This window comes from Scomber japonicus, chromosome 8 (genome assembly GCF_027409825.1).
Source record: "Scomber japonicus isolate fScoJap1 chromosome 8, fScoJap1.pri, whole genome shotgun sequence".
NCBI lineage: Eukaryota > Metazoa > Chordata > Actinopteri > Scombriformes > Scombridae > Scomber > Scomber japonicus.
In genome coordinates this window covers 25596971-25618493 of record NC_070585.1, presented here as the reverse complement: position 1 = coordinate 25618493, position 21523 = coordinate 25596971, and the positions used below count along the sequence as shown (strand labels likewise).

General features: G+C 38.5%; 1 protein-coding gene across 9 annotated transcripts in view; it reads left to right on the top strand.

The window, feature by feature from the left end:
- si:dkey-237h12.3 (teneurin-3) overlaps nt 1-21523 on the top strand; it is a 132371-nt gene that overhangs the window by 32233 nt on the left and 78615 nt on the right. For 4 of the 9 annotated variants that reach the window (XM_053323277.1, XM_053323276.1, XM_053323275.1 and 1 more), the window contains exon 3: nt 16078-16303. In XM_053323277.1, coding sequence (XP_053179252.1) covers nt 16078-16303 — 226 coding nt within the window. Of the gene's footprint in view, nt 1-9405; nt 9425-11540; nt 11554-14565; nt 14575-16077; nt 16304-21523 lie in introns of all 9 variants that reach the window. The other 5 variants (XM_053323283.1, XM_053323282.1, XM_053323280.1 and 2 more) reach the window with 4 other exon arrangements.

Here is a 21523-nt window from a genome sequence, read left to right as displayed (position 1 = left end):
TGGAGATTTCAGAGGGCAAGAAAATAGATGTGGTCAAGGAGAACAAGGAAGGACTACAAATAGGAGGCAGTCCATTGTGTATTATGGCTGAAACGTGATACTGCAAACAAGTGTGACTGCAGACTGTGGTGCCAACTGTGGGTTTGCTGCTGTATCAATACACCTTCTGCTGTTTAATCTGGTCAAGAGTGAAGGATATACAGCACAGTCATACAATATTAATCCTCAGCAGGAAACTTAACCAGCTGCTGCTTTTTATAAACTGACAACTTATGGTCTCACTAGGCCATATGTTGCCTGCCGCCGTCTTTTCTCTCAGATTTCACTTCTCAGTTTCCATTGTCAGTCTAGTCTTGGCTTTTTATGATCTTAATTCTAATGGATTTCATCCAGTGTGAAATGACTCAGCTGGGTGTGAATGTGGACCATCCTTTGCCTCCTACTGATGCCATTTGGTGAGCAGGAGGAAAAGCACAGGGACTGTCAAAGGAGTCATGAGAAAGCTTGCGTGTTGACGATGCACCTCGCTTATCTAATTGGGGCAAAGCAAACATGATTAGGCCCCAATCTGAAGGACGATCACTGTCTTTCACCGCAGAGACACAGTGATGAGCGTTCTGCTGCGTGCGCTGCTGAGAGTCAGACCAATATAGTTTGACGACAGTATCAAGCTGCTGTTTCAACATAAGACATGACAGTTAACTGTATGTTTTTTCAAACATTATTCAAGAAATGTTTTAATTGACAAACTAGGTTATTTATCAGTACATTCAAAATTATGTCTTTTTAAACTGCTGCCCCTAAATATATGATACAGCTACATTAACCAACTAAAACTACTTGGTAAAAGTTCTGAAAAGATCTTTGCAATGGTTAAACTAAAGGAAAGATGGTCAAATCATGGTTATCAAAAGAAAGCCAACATCAATCGTTCCAAGGAGATGGAACATGAATCCTACTCTGTGATGTGAAAGTTAGTCATTTTTCTACAACCTACATCCTGCTTTGACACTGAATATCCACATTTGAAACAGTTCTTCATTCTTTTCTTTTTTTCAAATGAAGCTAATGAGACATACAGTGAGATGTACAGTGATTTAAAATCTGTTTTTATAGATTTTGCTGTTTAATTTGTAAGTAATGGACAAAAGTTTGTTATTTATAAAGGTATGTTTCCCCTTATATAATACAAAAACTGTGGTATTTGCAATGTCTTTTTCCTCACCATCTCAACAAATGTGATTTCTGTTCATCTTTTCCATCTTAAGTGCTAAATCTAATTATCAATCTTCCCATTTTTCACATATCTGTCCAGCTTTTGCTTTGCTAAATCAGAAAGTGTGAAAACTCTTACATTTTCACCTATGACCAATTGTATGTGGTGGATATTATCCTGCAGATGTTTGAGAATGATTAATTCATTCCAAAACTATGCAAAACACGTTTTAAAACAAGAGATTATTCATATGCAGGTGTTGCATAATTAAAAATCCAGTTGTTTCCCAAACTAAATATATATGTTTTTTTTCCAGTACTGTACAATTTGATGATAATCCAGCAACAGTGAATACTATTTCAATCTATATTTATGAAGCACACTATTTAAAAATACATTCTTGATTTAACATCCCAAGATGAGCAATGAGCAAGCTCGCCAGTGTTCAACATTTCATTCCGTTTCAGTCGAGTCACAACAAATTCACATAAAGTTTTGAGCAGCACAGAACCAAATTTGTTGCAGTTCAGATGTAGAGTCATGAGTGAGGTGCTAATTGATGCCTGCTGTGGCATGAAACACAAATTGCATAATTTACAAGGACAGAAACCAAACAGCAGATAGGCACAGCCCTGTGGAGTCATATGAAGAGGCTAAATGGAAAAAGTGCACAGAGAGGCATAATGGATGCTGTCGACAGCTACACAACTATTACCTGTCTCCTGCTATTCTGTTTCTCTCACCATGATAGCACCATTTGTCTACTCACTCGTTATAATGTAGAGCACAAGCACACATTCACCCAAGCTAATTTATCTGTGAAAATGTATCAAGTATATCTAATGAGTTATTGTTTATATAAATAAAACATAAGTCGATGCTTGAATTGTATTTTAAACAAGAGATTTATGCAGATTCAGTCCATTATGGAGACAAAAGTTTATAAGTGTACTTTACATATGTATACTCATCAAAGCCATTAAATAGCAATGATTGCATTGCAACCATTAACTTAAATTATATTTTTGCTACTCGTGCTATTAGCTGCAATAAAACATGCTCTTTGCATATTGCACATTTAGTTGATGTTCTTCCAGTGTGTTACAGTGGGTAGGCATGCAACAGTGTCTTAGACAATAAAAAAGATTTACTATAGCAGGAACTGAACTTTTGACCTTCTTAGAGAGAAGTTCTAATGTATAAGCCAGTCAACTGTAGGAGTCGGTTATCAGCCTGCTGTGCATCTGCATGATGAAGATTTTCTCTCCGGTCTCTTTCATTTTCATAAATATTCAGAATATTTATCATCCGCTTTTAAAAACACTGCAGGTTTATGATGCTTGCTCTTGGCAATAAATGAGTAAGATGAGCATTACACAGACACATTTTGTCTGTCTGCTTTCTCTTTCTTTCTCTATAGAGACAATTTGGCAAGAGAGATGCTGACACGGTGTCATCATTAGGGCTTATTTTTCCAACAAAATATCAAAATTGAGCTGAGATTGAACCTTGAGAGAAACGAAAGCAGACTCGCTCAGAACACTCACTGCACCATTAAGAGAAAGGAGGATTAGCAATTTGCAAGAGCTCTGTTTCTGCACTTTTGTTCCCTTAACAGTCCTCATACAACAGACTATACAGCTTTGTTTGTTTGCTCTTGTGTTTGTAGACCTCCATCTATGGTGGCTAAGATGCAACTGTTAAAAAAAAACCTAAAACTTAAAACTAGTTCATTTGAGCTTGGTGGGATTGTCAGTTTAGGATATGCTGCAGTAGTATTTTTTAATGTGTTTTTATAGGACTTGTTTCTACATCAAGTTACACATATTATAACTTGTTGTAAACCTCAATAAAAGTGCAAAGTATATCTACTACTTTATAATTAGTGTTGCTGTTTATATTAATGTCAAACAGTGGAAGGATATTACCTTCAAAGCTGCCTCATAGATCATTTCTCTTTTGGTGCCAAATAGTTCTTAAACAAGATATACTGTTGCTCTTTTAAGGCAGCTATTTGTTATAACATTTTGACACTTAATGAATATAAAGTGTTTCTCAACTAGGTTGTAAATGTGTGTGTGCATACAGGATGAGCTGGAGGTTGTGCTACAGCAAGACAGTTGTTGATAAATTGTTGTTATCTGACTTTCTCTGGTGGAAAACACCCTAAATATATGGATGGAGGATTGGATAAATCGTCGGCTGAAATTTCTTGAATCTTTTCAGGCCATGTGTTTTGATGTCTGGTGTATGAACAGCACCCAAATGTGCATGGATAGCACCCAAAAACATGCAACGCCCTCACATGTACATCTGGTATGTTTTGATGCATCCTCATCTATCAGCTCATACGCCTGTGTATTTACAATATATATTTGAATCTGCTGCCAACTGTATGACTGTACATGAACAAGAAACCTTTAAATATACAAGAATAGATACTGAGTAATGCTGCTTTGATAATCCCTGGTTTATAACCCCCACGTTTCATCCCCAACAATGTCCTTATTTAACACAATATTTTAGGCTACATGAAATATAGTCATTTCTTTGAGCTTTTCTTTGTGTGTGTGTGTTCTTACAATTCCCTCTAAAGCAGGCTCTGGAGAGGCAGCAGAGGAGATATGTATAAGTTGGATGCCTCTTTGACAACACCAGGTAAAAATCAATGTCTGCCAAACAAAGTAAAAATGTTAGGCTGCAGTCGACACATGACAGATTAGGGTGGTATTTTCTAAGGTGAATGAAGACTGGAACACAGGCAGTCCTGTCTGCCGTTGTCAAGTAAAGTGGCATTAGAGAGATTTTGAAGGACAGTACGTCTGACTTTCCTGACTACTTTTATTATTGATTATTATGCTGTAGAAATGTGTGAGAGCCACTCTGAAATGGAAGAGGGCACCGTTCAAAATTAAGAACGACTGCATGGCAGATTAAACTTTAAAGGCCAGTTTCAGTAATGAGTTGTGATGTCAGGCCACTCAAGAGACATCACCATTCAACTGGAGTTGTATATAAGTAAAATCATCTTGATTAGAGTGGAGTGGTCTTCAGATTAGAATAGTGTCTGTATTTCCTAGAATGACCATAACACTCTAAGTGACAATATTTGACAGCTGAACTAGCCGTGATTTTTTTTTTATGCTTTACATTTCAATGTACAGAAGACAGTTTAAGGTGGAGCCGAGTTTCCTCAGGGTAGAGCTCAGGCTATGCAGCCGGATACTAGATGTTGAAGCAGCATGGTTAGCTTGGCACATTAGTGGGGAAACAGTGTGTTGCTAACTCATGCATGATCAAGACTCCAGCAGTGACCTCAGCACAGAGCCGTGGGCCGTATCATGTTGATGATTGAGCATGCACCGAGCCTCAGAGGGTACGCAGGTTGCATTTTAGTTCTTCTTGCCGAGAGAAGCAGAGTGTGTTCTGACGGAAACTTCCAAGACATCAGTAGCGCTAGAAGGCTTTTTTCAGTAAGCTTTAAAGTTGTGTGTGTGTGTGTGTTCACGTGTATGGACTGTTTATCCGAACATGTGCTTGTGCACACACAGCTTATCGTTTTTGCCCATTGAGAATATTGACATCTCCAGCAGGCCCTCCCCACCACTGTAATGCTCTAGTTGGTGAGCAGTATTAGAATAAAGCAATGATTCCTTCTATTATTATTCCCGTCTCGTGCTCTGCTCTGTGGGCAAGAGTAATGCAACAGTGGGGTATCAATTCATAGCCCTGGCCTCAGGAAAGCTCTTTGGAAAGCAGAGGGATTTTCAGCCTGTGTGCTGTAGCTCTGGCTCTGGAGACTTAGTTTGCAAGAAATGTAGGCATGTTGAACAGTATGTGGGTATATTTGGAATCAGAAGGAAATATAACTGTATGTGCCAGCATGTATTGTTTGGTTGCTGTAGTTCATTTGATAAAAGAGACTTGTATGACAATGCATTAAAAAAATCATGAATCTGGAACTAAGGCATATAGCATAGGGTTGAACTATGGACTTTAGCCACAGACACTTCCTGTCTTATACCATGTTATCAATGATGAACAATGGATTGTCTCACACATGCTAACACTGTTAATTGCAGACACGTTACTTTCTTACACTTATTATACATTTTGTCCTTTGGCAGATATCTTTATCCAAAGTGACTTATAAGCAAGGCAAGTCAATCAAGTATTAGAGGACAATGACTCAACGTACAAATTCAAACACGTCCTCTAAATCAGGGATGTCAATCATATGACCCGTGGGCCAGAACCGGCTTGCCACGCGGGGCTTTTCCGGCCCACTTTCCTTCCTGTGTTCTTTTCCTTTCTTCCTTCCTTCCTCCTCCCTTCCCTCCTTTCTTCCATCTTTCCATTCTTCTGTCCTTCTGTCCTCCTACCTGTCCTTCCTCCCTTTCTTTCTTCCTTCATTCTGTCCGTCTGCCCTTCCTTTCTTCCCTCCTTCCTTTCTTCCTTTCATCCATCTTTCCTTCCTTCCTTCGTCCTTTTCTTCCACCTTTCCTTCCCCCCTTTCTTCCATCTTCCCTTATCGTCTTCTTTTCGTTCCTTCCTTTTTTTCTTCCCTCGTTCCTTCCATCTTTTTAATGGTTTGGCCGACATGAGATCAAATTGGGCTGTATGTGGCCCTTGAAAATGAGTTTGACACCCCTGCTCTAAATGAAACGGCCACATACATTAACCGGCCACTTCATGTACACATGTCCACTACGCAAAGTCCACTCTGTTAACATATATTAGGGGGGAAAAATATTGGGAACACCATTCAATATAATGCACACTAATACATGTTCACATCCTGACTCGTGGTTAGAAATATGACCACTCACAATTGAAAAGAGGAAGCTGATAACAACAGAAATAGCCATCAACACACTTTTGCCACCTCCAAATTTTAAAAAATGTCATCTTATATTGACGTCATCTGACCTGCATCACCTACTCAGGTCCTAATTAATATGGCCGCTGGATGGTGTAAACTTCACTCAAGGACATTTTTGCCGACTGACTCTATGAACTATCTTCTGTTTTCTCTTAAGGACGGCTGACAAATTTTCCAGCCGCTGACTCAGCACAAGCGCCTTGAAAAATAGCAGTTCTTATCTTTCTATACAATTGTTTTTGAAGATAATGCTGACATTTGCAAACAAGGTTACTTTCAAATGCAATAGGAATAAATTACAACCTATAGCCAAGATCAGTATAGTAACTATTTTAAGTGATTAGTTTTCTTTATTCATATTGTAACTGCTCCATCTTTTTTATTTCATTGAATTGGACTATCCATTTGATACATTACATTAGTGATTAGTGGCAATAGTCTGAGTCTCCCTTTAAAGTACTACTTTTGCAACATGTGGGTTATAATGGTATAATGGTTAAGTTTAGTTAATAGGGAGTTCAGCTGAATCTTCATTTCCTTGTGTGTGTGTGTGTGTGTGTGTGTGTGTGTGTGTGTGTGTGTGTGTGTGTATATATCTAGTGTATATATGTATATGTACAGTATGTATATTGTATAGATTTCATAGTGCTACATGTCTATTCAATATGGTGTGAGAGATATACAGCACAATATACAAATCTGGTTCTCCTCTAATTTTCTTACAATTGAGGTGAAAATTAGTCATCTGTGCAAGTGGAGTGCATCCAGTTGAGAACAATATGCCAACAATTAATCAGGAAAAGATAGGCTTTCCCATTTTTAGCTGGATACTGCTTCCTTTGTCTGGTTTCCACACAAACGGAGTGATTTGCACAGGAAATGCAATTATATTACCATTGCAAAAGACTCTGCCACTACAACCATGAGTGGTTTGTTGTTTTTTTTGTTTTTTTTCCCTGCAACCATTTTCTCAAGTGATTGGGGAAGCAAGCTGTAAATGAATGGGGAGGCGCATAAATAGATCTAAGTCTACATGTCACATTTCTATGACCCTTAAGATGATGTAGGCAACATTTTGTTGTGCAATTACTAATTCAAATCGATATTGCTTCAGCCAGAGAAATGACTCTCACTTGAGCAAAACTGGATAACAATGTTTTGTTGTTGTTGTTCCTGATACTCAGAGGCTTGTTGCATATGAAATGAAAATGCTTAAAATCCTCCCAGCAAGCATCTGAACGTTCAAAATCTTCCCTGAGGAGGCCAGGACCTCCCAAACCAAGAATTCATATTGGCTTCATCAACCAGTCATAATCGCAAGGCTCCAATCACAAGACTCCACAGTGAATGACTATTCCCAAGGTCAGTTCAGCTCAAAACACACACATGAGATTGAAACTGGCAACTTCCCTTCTTTTTTTCAAAAGGGTGCCAGAACAACCTTTCAAAGCAGATTCACAACAAAGTGCTGAGCAGAGACATATTTGGATGGGAACATGTCTCTCCAGTGTCTCCATTTCCTACCTCTATGTTGATTTGTTTATATTCTACACTTTTAGACACTGTAGCTCTCTTATTATCCCAGGATCAAAAAGCATATGCTGTGACAGGAAGTGACAGGTTGCTGTTGTTATTGTGATTATAACAGCAACAACTCAAAGATTTGTAGCCAACATGACTGTTGCAATGGGCACTGCAGGGTAGGATTGCAAATTTATGCCATAAGCTCGAGATGAGGGTTCTCCATTGCTCATTAGTTTTGAAATATTCTAAGACATGTAGTCAGTTAAAAGTACTATAGCTGTTGTTTATGTCCTATGGTGTATCATCCTCCATCTTAAAATCTACAGTAGCAGCATTTTAAGAACGTTTTCATGTCATTGTTTATTTTTATTTCCTCTATAACAGCCCACAATTTTCACACCCTTCACCTTGGTTGATGACTCACTCGATTTATCACTTACTTCGAATGGTGCTTAAATTTGCTATAATTAGTATTTTTATGTTAACAGTGGATCAAATGACTTTGTATATGTGGAAGGAGTCACTTATCATGACAAACCCAGCAAGAATTATTGCACCTAACTACAGTTTCCCTCAGCACTACAGAGCAGTTCACAATTTTTAAGTTGATTGTTTTAGTTTTACAGCCCAAAGCTTAATTAATTTGATTGACTCTCAGTTCTTACCAGTAGTATGCAACAGTTTTCACAAAAAACAATCAACAACGTTGCATCGACCCAATGTACACTATCTGCCGACTAAGCAGCATAAAGACCAAGCTAGCAAGGAGCTGGAGAACATGGTGGACAGTCAGTGACGAATACTGGACCTGTTGTACATTTGCCAGGTGACCGGAAACTGGACTTTAAATGAATGCTACTGTAATACTGTATGGCTCTTTGTCTTATAAACAACTTTATAATGTGATGAAATGCAGATTTTGTGTTTACTGTTTGTTGCACTGAGAAATAAATGTAGCATCATCATCCTCCAACTTCAAACGTGACATCTTTAAATATTCACCAGCAGTTTACCAAGAGTTGTTTTTGTCATTGTTCTTCTTTACTGAAAATGGCTTTTTGAATGACTTTCATCACCTTGCCTGATTGTAGATTCATCAGTTGTGTTAAAAAGTGGTTAGGTTTGTGTGTGGCCATAAATTATTCAAAACAAGTAAAATTATTGTAATATGCAGCTAAAATGTCACATCATGAACAAGACTATGAAAACTTCAAATATGAGGCCTTTTTAGTATTATTTATTTTCTTGGAAGAGTTTGAAACTTTTCTGGATGATTAAAGTCAGTACACTAATTGCATGTTTAAAAGCAATTGCTTGCTGAGCCTTTATAAGTAATTAACTTATGGTTACTGGTTGATAAAGTTGAATGTCTGTGTGAGCACTAATCAAGTATAAATGTGTTGCATAAAAGTGAAAACTGGCTCACTTCTCTGCAGATGTAGCCAGGTTTAAGCTCTGCAGGTTTAAGATAATACAGTGATAGAAGCATTGTCAGCTGTAAATTGTAGAAACTGTGTTTCCAGTGATGAAGTTAGGAAGTGTGCCATTTCACCAAGGTGTGAATACAATCTCTCTGGACAAACAAGGAAGGGAAAGCTGTCCACACATGAATAAATACAACAAAGTGTTTTGTCAGCAGGCTAATTGTCAAAGCAGCCTTTGAAAAGGAGTGTAATTGCTATGTAATCGAAGAGCTGTCAGAAAGAACTGCTAAGCAGTCATCATCTGTATGATGATCTGCCATCTGTAGCAATGTCTGGAGGAGAGAGAGAGACAGCAAAAGAAAGAGAGATGAACAAACAGTGATGTGTTGCTGCTTATATTCACAGTGCATCTTCAGCAAGTTCAGCTTTGCAAGTCTATTTACAAATCATACATTGTAGATGAATTGTGATGTTGATGAATGACCGCTGTTTGGCTGTCTAGGAACATATGGAATTGTGTATTTTTCCATATTGCAATTATTATGTAATACTTGAAATATTGGTTACATCCTGGTTCCCCTGCAGAGAATTGACTTAAAAGAAGTTTTGCTGTTTGATCAGATAGAGGTGGAGAGCTGTAGAAGTACTCTGGCAGGAAATATGATGGAATTCACACACCTTTTTTTTCTCTCTTCTCAAAAATCCCATGCCCCTGAAAATTGCCAACTCTCTTTGCAGAGTAAATCCCCAGAACTCACCTAGGGCAAGGTTGTTCTAATGGTCCTGAATTCCACCAGGTACAGTCCCCCCCTTAACAATACCACTCCTCACCCCACCTTTAGGTCTTCACAGTGAAGCTGCTGTCTCCTTTTTTATTAAAGAATACAGCCAAAAAGACTTAAACTAGACACCAGAGCAGTGCGGAGGTGAGTAGAAAGCTAAACGTTGATGAGAATCAATTTATTGATTTGACATATATAAACATCCAACCTGGTCCAAATGGCATGTTTTATCGTGGAATTCATTCATTATTTATCTCGTGTAAAATCCAACTGGGATTTTGTGAGAGGTTTTTCTGAAATTCTAACTTTTTGAAACATTTGCATTTTAGTAGTTATGAATACTATTCTGTAAAAATAGTGGCAGCTGTAATCAAAAAGCTTTGGCTATAGCATGTGTGATATATTTTGCTGGAATTCTTGTGATGCACCCATACTGCAATTTTCCTATTGGTGAAGGGCAAGCCAGTCAAAGCAAATGGCCTTTCAATTCCATTAGCAGTTGCATCAGTCTCTTAATGGAGAGTAAAATGGCACAAGACCTTTTGCAGTACTTACACAATGAATATGAAAAGGCTTTCACTGAGCTTGCCAAGCTTAGTGAGTGCAAAACGGCTTTTAATTGTGTCCCGACTCAGTGTTGGAACATTACACGCAGCATTCAAGGCTTGTCAATGCTTTAATCAAAAAAAGATTTTTTTTTTTAAGAGTGAACATCATAGAAGCCTAATGGACCTAAAAATCTGAGTATCAAGAAGTGGCATCAGACTGTTCAAGAAAAATGTGTTGAAATGTGGACTCAGCTTGCAGACAATGATAGCCTCTGACACAGTTCTTTAAAATGGTCTAAATTCAATGAATGGACAAGGCCAAACCATTTTAGATATCAGAAGAGCTTTTCTCTGAGGAACCTTTTATAGAGGGACCTTTTTTCTACTCAGGGATATTTTTGGTTCACTAGTACAGCTCAATGTACCATTCGTTCTCTTATAAAAACTCTATTTAGTGTGTCAATGTTCAGACTGCAAACCTGTAAAAGCAGAGTTTTGATCAACTAAAACAAAGATCCGCTCCAGGAGGTGTTTCCATTAAAATGCCAAGGCTTCATAAAGCTTCATTTGATAGATATTGCAAGCGTCATTAATGAGGGAATGAGTCTGTCATTTCAGCATTGGCTTGCAGTATTAATCACAAAGGCTCTTTAATGCATGTTGCTGATGGAGATGATGACAAGCTGACGTTGAGGAATTATGCAAAGAAGGCATCCGTCTTGATCTGATTTCAAAGCAAAGCCCATAAACCACACAGCTGTTTCATCTGCCTTCCCAGTCACTGAACCTGCACTTTAAAGGCCAGCTTAATTCCCTGTGTGTCTTGATGGAAGACAAAGCCAAGCTTTCTTGAAGGCTCATTGTTCAGTATGTTTTTGTTTTTTTTAAACACAAAATCCAACATTTGCTAGGCATTGGATGATATAATTTAAAGTGTTCCAGTGCCAAAAGTCCATATGTTAGCATGGTTTGCCTCAGTGGTTTTCAAATGTCCAGCTCCGGCAGTGAAGTGCACAGGGACTACACACTGCACTGCTGCTCATTGAGTTACATGGAATCACTTTGAAGTTATATCGCTTAAAGGTTTTCATCATAGGGAGACTCTGTCCTGAGTGTAAAACTGTTTGTCAGAAATTGGGTTCAAACCCGCACCTCAAATTGGAGACCAGAAACCACAGTGCCTTACACTGCTCAGGCATACTGTCACCTACTGTGTGCAGAGAAATTGAGTATTTGAAAAAAATACAGTGTTATATTATAAGAGTCTGTACTAGAAATGACCAGCATACAGTCTAGGTTTTCAAGTCTGAGTTCATACATTGAATTGTATATGAAATGTTAAATATTATTAGCATGTTGATCCCAGTATTAAACTTCACATGTGTGCAGTCAACTCTTATGTTGCATGATTGGCTGAAGAGAGAAAATGTGTAAGTATGTTTTTCCCAAAAGAAAGGCTGCTGCAGTATTACACCATTTGATCTTGACCTCAAAAAAGATAAAGATTAAGGGGCTGAGAATATCCTTCAATGAAGAAAAAAAAATGTTGGCATGATTAATCATTAAGTCCACACGGAGTTAAGTTTCACATCCACATACTTAAAAGGGGCGTATCATGGTGTTCAGTAATATCTCAAAGCCTTAAGTGACCAGTGCAGTTACTCCACAGACTTATACAGTATATGTGCTGGTATATTAAGAGGTGTGTGGGCATATTTGTTGAAGTGAAAGGTGGATTACGATGAGAGAGAAGCCATTTCAGAGTAGGTCTCACAGCTGCTAACTCTTCCTCAGTAACTACACACACGATAGGGCAAATCTAGGCCAGTTGCTGCAATGTAGAATATTTATATGGCACATATATTGTAGTTTGTTTGTTTTTTTAATTATTATCATTTATTTGAAAATGTTAAAATGATTGGTTTTAGAGGCCGTTGCGGGTCACAAGGTTAGAGACATGAGTGGATTGTGGAATAACCTTGCTACAGTCTGATGAAAACATTCAGTATGTAAAGCTTTAAACTTCTGATGATAGAAAAATAATTAGTTTACATTCATGTTTTGCAATTTTATTTACCTAATATTCTGTGTTAAAACAATTTATTGCCTCTCATATTTTAGATGTATTTCAGTAGCAAAAGTGTTTCACTCTTCTCTGTCTTTTCATAACTCAAACACAGCATTTTACGTGGAAAACCTTATTTATACCCAAAAGCTTTGAGTGCTTATGCACAGTACACATACAGTAGGTTTAATTCAGTTCATGGGGTTTAACATTTCCTCAGTCCATTGTGGGATTATGCAGTCAGATTTTCTGCATGTCAAATCCCACGCCTTTGAAGGTTTTGGGAAGCAGTGTTATCAGAATGTCAGCATGTGCTTTCACCTAAAAACATGATTCATTTTATATAAGAATTTAAGCATGCCTTGATTCATCAGAAAGTGATTCGAGCTTGGGTGTTTGAAACATATTTTGTGTCTGATGTGTAGACATTATTCCTATTATGTATGTGCACTACATTTTTTATTGGTTTGAATTTAGTCAAAGCTGCATTTTTAAAATCTCAGTACAAGCACTGCAACAAGGCTGCCTACAAAGTAAACAAGGACAATCCAGATGTTGACTTGCACTACGGTTGATATCTGTCATGTATATTTATTTGTAATGTGTAATAGGAGGGGGCATTGTTTCTACTGGGAATGTGTTGTGATAAAAAGAATATGATGTTTGTCCAGGAGAAAAAGTACAGATGTGTTAATGTATTTTTAAGAGGATGCTGTCATTATTAAAAGTGAATTCCCATTTTATTTGATTACTTGACATTATTGATTGACATTAATACTAAGCTTGTTTTTTTGTTTGTTTATCTTTTCACCATTGACTTGAACTTTTAATTCTAAATATGATTCTTTCTGGCAATCAACACTCCACTTAACTCCATGTTATATAATTTTTTTGTTTGTCCCCTCTGCTTCATTTCTCTTTCTCCATCATTGACATTGTACAGTACTTTTATGTGAGTGTGTGCTGATTATATGAGTGTGTGCTAGAGAGTGAAGTGGAGCTCATGGCTGCTGCAGTCTCATACAGTTGAATAAAGACCAGGGGGGAAGAAAAAACAGCCAGTGCTGGTAGATAATCCACATTTCTATTAGCCTACTTAGCACTTTTCTAATGGGGCTCACAGTCTAACCTAGAAGATGAGTGGGATGTCTCGTATTCATTATCACTAAGTCATGGCAGCCTCATATTTTGCAAATGCCAATACTGCCGCTGATCTCAGGTAATTCATGTGTTAGGATTCAGAATTGACTTGAAACAAGGTGGTGTGAGTTGATGAGGGGATCATACTTGATTGGTTTAGATCAAAGTCTAATCACAGTCCACTGAAAGGAAAAACAACAGCCTTCATGTGCTTCTGATGATTTTTCTTTCATGATATTTATAGTCACATGCTGTTGCTGTGTAATTGCAGTAAGAAATTAATTAATCTTAGATTGACCTTATGCACCAGCTCTGTGCACTGGTGATTGTGCTTCATCTTTATATGTCAGAAGTACCGTTATAGTATATATCTATCTGTCTGAGGATGAAGCAGATGTTCTAAAAGAAAATATAAAGTTATAAAAACAATGAAGTTACACAAGTTATTAGTCACAAAAATGACTAGTACGACCTGCCCCTGGTAAAACTTTATTACAGCTGCAGATGTCCTTGCAATTAACTCACAGAGAGCTGTTTTATTCTCAGTAGTTATTCTTATTACAATATTCCATATATTATATTTTTTGATGTATTCCCACTCTGAATATGAGTGAAATGATCTCCGGGTGGACTAATAGCCTACATGTAAAGTAGCCTAAAGTTTTTTATTAGGTTTTCAATTGATTTAGAAAGTAACTAATTAATTGCACAATTTCGCAATGAATCCCTTTTTCCTTTTTTTCTTCACATTGAAGCTTTGTAAAAATGTATATTAAAATTTAATATTGTGGAATTAATGTGGAGTCTACACCAGGGAAGTATATTTCAATTCAGTCCCTATTGTTTAATAGCATATTTTGCAAACTTTGAACACAGACTCTCTCCTGTGAATTACAGATTCCCAGTAAAACCATCAAGGCCGTTAACTGTTAGCTTGATAGGCATATTTCTTAGATGCACTAACAGAAATAATGACAACACCAGGCCTTTAAAGTGCCAGTTTAATTTCAAAACCATCAAGGCAATTAAAACATATCAGCAGAAACTGAACAAATATACATGATAATTAACAACAATACATGTGTTCCATGTTCAAGTGCCAGTTGAATTTTAACAAGGTCCACAATAGTCCATGCAAATATGAAAAGAGAACAAGGAAATACTCTGATTCACATATGGAGGACACAGCGAGAGAGAGAGAGAGAGGGAGAGAGGGAGCGTGTTCAAAAGGACTCCTTTTCCCTCATCAAAATTTAGGCTACATTCAGAATTAAGCTATCAGGACGTGGTTGGTGCCTTAGGACATGCGGTTTTATATCTTCACTCTAGCTTTAAAACTGCCTGATACAGCTACAGAAAGACAGTAATGCATTAATCCCATTAATTTGAAATTAATTTAAAAAATGTTTATATTGACAGCACTAATTTTGACCTCAAAGTGGAGGAAATTATTTCCTTTCTCTGAATGGCATTCATGCTGCCTTTTAGCACTGAAAATGTATTCAAGGCCAAAAGGACACAATGAAAAGCAAGAGGCCAAAGAGAAGGACACAAATTGCTTGGCCATTAAAGGCTCTTTCAACAAAAAACACTATTAATGTCCTTTAAATTAAGTCCTATCTAGCCAATAGCACAGGGCAGTTTTTAATCTGTCCACAAGGTGTTAATGCATGGCTGACAAAGCAAAGGTTAAATCATGCACCAGAACCACCTCCAGCATTCATCTGCTCCAAATTGAACTCCTTTAGGCTTTATAAAAATTCATGCTGTCAATACACAATCAACAACAGCTCTCACGAAGATACAGCTCCCAGCTTCCTCAATCTTCTCCAAGCTTCTGTAAGGCTGGAAAGACGATACCCATTTGGGGCTCATTGGAGCAAATCAGAATTGTCAGCACTGTGGGTTTTTACCTTTTAAACGGGGAAGATGGATAGATAATTACCACATGCCATTCTGGGGGCCAATTACACAGCTTTGTGTGAAATTGGAAAACCTGTTCTCTCAGAGCTCTAATGGATGTTCTGGTCATTAGTTATTTGAGAGTCTTCTCTGGCTGTAATCAAACGTGAAACATTGCGTTAAGCGCCCATAAAAGAACAGCTGCCTCTCTAAGTGACCTTCTGTTTAAGAGAACCCAACTGTCAGCCGTGTGGCGTTTTGTGACAATTATTATGTGAGTCGCCATAAAAGAGACTCTTATTTCCCTTCTTTTTGCAGTGGTTGCATCTCATTTTAATGTCTTGCTCTTGGTTATATTTATTTTTCTGGGTCTGTTAGTTGGCTGTATGCTGTCATATCTTACATGGCAGATTAATTCTCTTACCCATCTTCTGTCTCTTAGCAATCCATTTTTGTAACTCGCGGTGTCATTTGAATCAGCAAAACACATTTTGCTCGTTAAAAATGACGTCACTATTAAGATTACACAAACTGGTATACTGAAATCTCTCTCTCTCTGTCTCTCTCTCTGTGTCTCTCTCTCTCTCTCCTCAGGTGACCATTTATCGAGTCAGCAAGGTCCACCTCCTCTCCCACCAGCCCCACCCCCACACAAGCAGCATCCGTCCATCACGTCTCTGAGTCGCAGCTCACTGGCCAATCAAAGGGGCCCAAGCCCACCGCCCACAGCCGGCCTGGCGGCCGACTTGCAGAGTACGGCGGAATGCGTCCAGCTGCAGGACAGCTGGGTCCTGGGCAGCAATGTGGCCCTGGAGAGCAGGTGAGTGACCCACAGTGACCTACATATTCAGGTCCAGGTGCTATCATGAACCTATTTTCACTCACTGAGAACACAAAATGAGGTGAAATAAATGAGCATGGGCTTCTGTAAAGTTAAAAGGTTAAGTTGCTATTAAAAATCAATTTTTTTACATTTTAAGACATTACATTTTAAAATCATGGAGGGAAATGGCAGTTTTAATTATTTTTCTCTCATTTCATTTGAAAGCTACTTTGCCACATCTATTGGCCTAACCTGTTTAATGTGTCATTGGGACAACAACACTCTCCGTCAGAGTTAGAACAGTCAGTGTCAGTTATTACTGAGCCTACAGTGGGTGTTCTTGTTGGCAAATATGAATTTCTGACTCTATATTAAGGTTTGTGCCCTCATGGCTTTACTGCACCTTTACAATAATTGACTTGACCTGCTACGGCATGAGAGAAGCATACACTATGTAATACACATCCCGACAGGTTGAAGTTCTTTATCAGACAATGTGAACCTTGGCACTTGTTAAACTGTAGCAGTGACATGACTTGCTGGAACAACAGATGGGCTGACAACAACTGAGATTGTGGAAAACAACGGGGATGCCATAGACAAGATAAGGAAATAAAGTGAAAACTCACTCTTAAAATGTAAATATGTTGCTCATATGTGGGTCAATTTTAAGGACTACACATCATCAGGTTAAATGAACATGCCACAGTATTGTGCATGGCCACAATGTTGTTGAGAATACTGTTGTAAAGCAAGTAAAATAATGGGTCTATTTTGCTTTTTTGCACTTACAATTGATTACTTAATTGGACAGATATCATTAGGGTGTTTTCACATCTATAATCAATTTGCCCTGTCTGGATCAGTGGATGACTTGCTACTTTGCTGCATTTTCCTTTTGGTTTGGTTTAGTTTCACACATAATTTCAAGTTAACCAAAAGTTATCAACAAAAGCCATGTGTGGGAGCTGTCACTCCATTCATTGGTGGGAAATCTTGTGGAGTTGATGGGCGGAGAAAGGAGAGTTTTGTCCCTCTGCTGGGGGATAGCTATCTAGAATGAACTATCTGTGGCAGTGTAACATAATGTAATCAATGTAGTTGTTGTCAACTTGAGTATCGTTATCTTCATTTCAGTTGGTCTCTCCTCTGTGAAACACAGTGAGCAGAGGATAGGAGGGAAACTATAGCAGAACCTTAAATGTGTAGTGACTCTCACATACATTTGCTAAATAACATAAACAGATTTTGTTTCTTTAAAGGGTGCAATGGTCCTGTACTGTAGGTAGGTAGGGAAACAGTGGGTGTGATTGGCATTTCTTTCTCATTTCTCATTTCTTACAGGAGCTGGTTTAATCCAAATAACTGTCCAATCCTTCCTGTAGTACGTTTATACGGATATAAATTGGATCATATTCATACCTCAAACAAACCATACCAGAATTTGTTTGTAACTGGACCCAGACCACCTCTTTAATAAGGTCTTGGTCTGGTTGTTTTGGTCAGCACCTTAGTCTGATCGCTGTGTTCACACCTGTCCAAACGAATCGCACCAACAGGGTAAATGCTTCAGGGTTTGATTCAACCAAACTAAATAAGGCAAGTGTGAAAACACCCTTAAAAAGCTTGCCTGTTCAAATCAGAAAAGCTATATCTTAGCAACTAACTTGATAAACGGATTTTGTTTTATACCAAAATTTGCTAGGCAAGATACTACTTCATGTCATGAGGGCCTTTGCAAAGTTTTCCTCCTGAAACACGAGTTACATCTTTCTTAATCAGTGAGCTCAAAATATCCTGTCTAATGAAGTGTGGTACATTGCGCTCTGACTCAGAAATGGCCTTGAGTAGATTGCATTCGAGCCTGATATTTCCCTGGCACAGCATACCCTTTTCCGAGGCTTAGATGAATGTAAACTTTCAATTTCATCTGTGGCAGCATGGAGCAACAACCTCTTATGATCCGACTGAATCAATTGAGATATGTGGCGGCAGTTTTACTTTATAATAATAATAATAATAATACATCTAATTCATCTATAGTGAAACTCAAAGTGTTACAATATTGATGAAATAGAACATACGACATAAAGAAAATAGTTATAGAAAAGAGTTAGGATGAAAAAGCCTTCCTTAATAGAAAAGTACTATCGGGGGAAGATGCAGTGATTGAATACTAACCGCGCAATGACCTTGAGCTGTCTTAGCCGTATCGACAAAACAATATGTGCACACCTATCATCAGCTAAGCTAAGGCATAAATCACTATCACCACAGTGGACTCTAAATCAAGTGCTTGTCAGTGGGTGGGAAAAGAAGGCTGCTGCGCACCAACGGGGCCAAAAGGGAAGACCCGGTTCACCACATAATTGCAGATGTCAAGAAAACCACCAGGTTGGGAAATGTAAACAGAAGCTCCAGAAAGTATTTATTAGGTTGCCTTCAGGGGGTTTGGGGCCAGCAATGTCCTGGCCCAGCACATACGTGGGTGGCCTCGGGTACGGCTGGGGTGTGAATCTCTCCTGAATTCTTTATATCGACATGGATTTTATTTCATATATGTGCTCACAGATGTGCAGACAGCAAATGATTCTGTACAAGGCAGTTGATTAAAAAGTGTCAAATATAAATCACAATGTTATAATCATGTTTAATTTCCTTTGACGTGACCTCCTTGAAAATAAAGCACTCATTTGACAGCATTAGCTACTTCTATAGCAATTAGTGGTTATGAATTATGTGTGCGTAACCTCCCATAAAAGTGTTAGTCTTAAAAGCACAAGTGTGCTAATTTGACTTAATACCAACTAGCTTTCCCTGTGAATAGCTTTCGGTGTTCCTTTAAATGACTGAAGGGCTGCACTCAGTAACTACAGTTCATTAATATATGGTGAGTGAATAAAGTCACTTTTCTTGCTGTGATCACACTGGCAAAGCTGTGTCAAAACACTGAGTCTAATTTTGGCTCATTTGCTGCATTAGTTTAAAAAGATCAGACCTGGAGACAAATGAAGCTGTCTTTAACAGCTCACAGGAGAGAGAGAGAGAGAGAGAGAGAGAGAGAGAGAGAGAGAGAGAGAGAGAGAGAGAGAGAGAGAGAGAGAGAGAGAGAGAGAGAGAGAGAGAGAGAGAGAGAGAGAGAGAGAGAGAGAGAGAGAGAGAGAGAGAGAGAGAGAGAGAGAGAGAGAGAGAGAGAGAGAGAGAGAGAGACAACAACAACTAATGAAGCAAGCATCAATTAGTATAGTATAGTAGTATTACAGCTTGGAACCAGTTATATATTGTTTAGTTAAAAAAAGAAATGTCAACACAAAAAGTCAAAGCCTGCAAGATGTTGACAGACATATCAGATCAGGAAATACCCCAATGACAAACAATGCATCAGGACTGTCTTCTGTTGAGGTAAGGAATGCAGTTTTTTTACACTTCAGATACATTGTATGAAATAAGTCCATGCCAGCTTTTGTTCTGTTTTATGCTAACTAAGACCACTCCATTTAAAGGGCTCAATTAGTCGACAGCAGAGCTGTGTTACTGCTTGCGGTCCGGTGCTGTTGTCAAGTGCTGAGAAGGCATTCAGATCTTTTAAAGTGTGCGGGGTACTTTTAATAAACCCCTCAGGTTTCCCTTACCAACCACTTAGCTACACTGAAATAGATTTTTTGTGGTATTTTCAATTAGAAATATTCCCTTGACTTTCATTATAAATTGAATTGTCATGTCCCTTAAGAGCCCGATGCACATATACGGTAATTATTCTTGAGCAGTACCTAATCCTTTGTCTGAAATAGAGTATAGCTCGACTGTAGGTGTGAAATTTGTGTTTTTGACACCTCTGTGGCTTATGGGCTCTATAAATGCTCCACTGGATAAGATACAGGTGGGCGTCTACTCTTACATATCTATGCCCTTTGGAGCATGCTTCAGCATTTTTTCACTTAGATTCTGAGATTCGGCTCGAGCAGTCGTTATGACATTTCAGAATGAGTCTTTTGAAGGCCTGCCCAGCCACACGTTGCAGTTATAAATGTACTGTCAATCCTCATTGGATTCATGTGTCAAGAGAGTCCTTTGGTGAAATGAAATTATGTCCCGTCTCAAAAATCATCATGTGGTACAGTGTCCCACGGACAGTGCATTTTCCATCAGTTCTCAGGAGTGAAAAAGAATAGCAGAGGTAATCCAAGCAGCGTTCGTGCCTATAGTGTATGTGTGTCTTTGTATGCCTGTGTGTGTGTGTGTGTGTGTGTGTGTGCTGTTTGTGTGGGATGTGCATGTAAATCATGACTCAGACAGTCATGCTTCACATCAGAGGATGAAAATTGAACTTTTTTTTCTTTTCTGTACACAGTGTCAGGATCGCACCATGACTAATTAGTCATGAGTACAATACCAGCCAACTAGCCTTTTGGAATAGAATGAAGCTTACAGTGATGATTGGTTACCTGCCAAAGTGGTTGGTGCTGTAGACAAAGTGATAATCCTCAAGACGTATTTTTTTTCTTTTCCGTGTGTGTTTTCCTTTTAATTTATTTTGCCAACATCTTTAGTGCCAGACACACATTTATGTTGTGAATCCAGAGAGTTCTGTAATATTTTCCTCTTATTTTAGGCCACTGTATAAACTAAGCCTACTGTTGATGCTGCTTGAAGCATGAATTTTATCTCTGGTCGATTGGATTTCGCCAGAGAATATAAAAACTTAAATGAACAGTGGAAAGACAGTGAGCAGTATAGTAAAAAGTCGTTACACATCACAAATTTAACCTGCAGCAAAGAAAACACTCCAGCATTTGGATTTGAAGTTGCATACTGTCTCTCAAACCTAAGCTACAGAGTAATCGTCACAGCCATAGTTAGACTCCAAAGACCATCTTGAACATATGTACAAAAAAGCTGAGCGATTTTTACGCCAATCAAACTTGCTAAATATAATAAATTCTTTGTGCCAACAATCTGAGCACTCAAAGAGAGCGACTTAAGATGGCACCACGCTGATCTCCGTGGGCAGGACAGCACAAAAAGCACAGCAGCACTGAAATACCATCACACGGGCGCCGAGCTAGCTGTACCAGAATAGCACCCGCTAGCAGGCCCCCCCGTTGACAGGGCAGGTGGTGATCTGGAGGGGAGCGGCGGCGACGGCAGCGAGTGTGAAAATGAAGTCACTGTGATGCCGCACCACATCTGTAGTCTTTTTTTTTTTTTTTTTTTTCG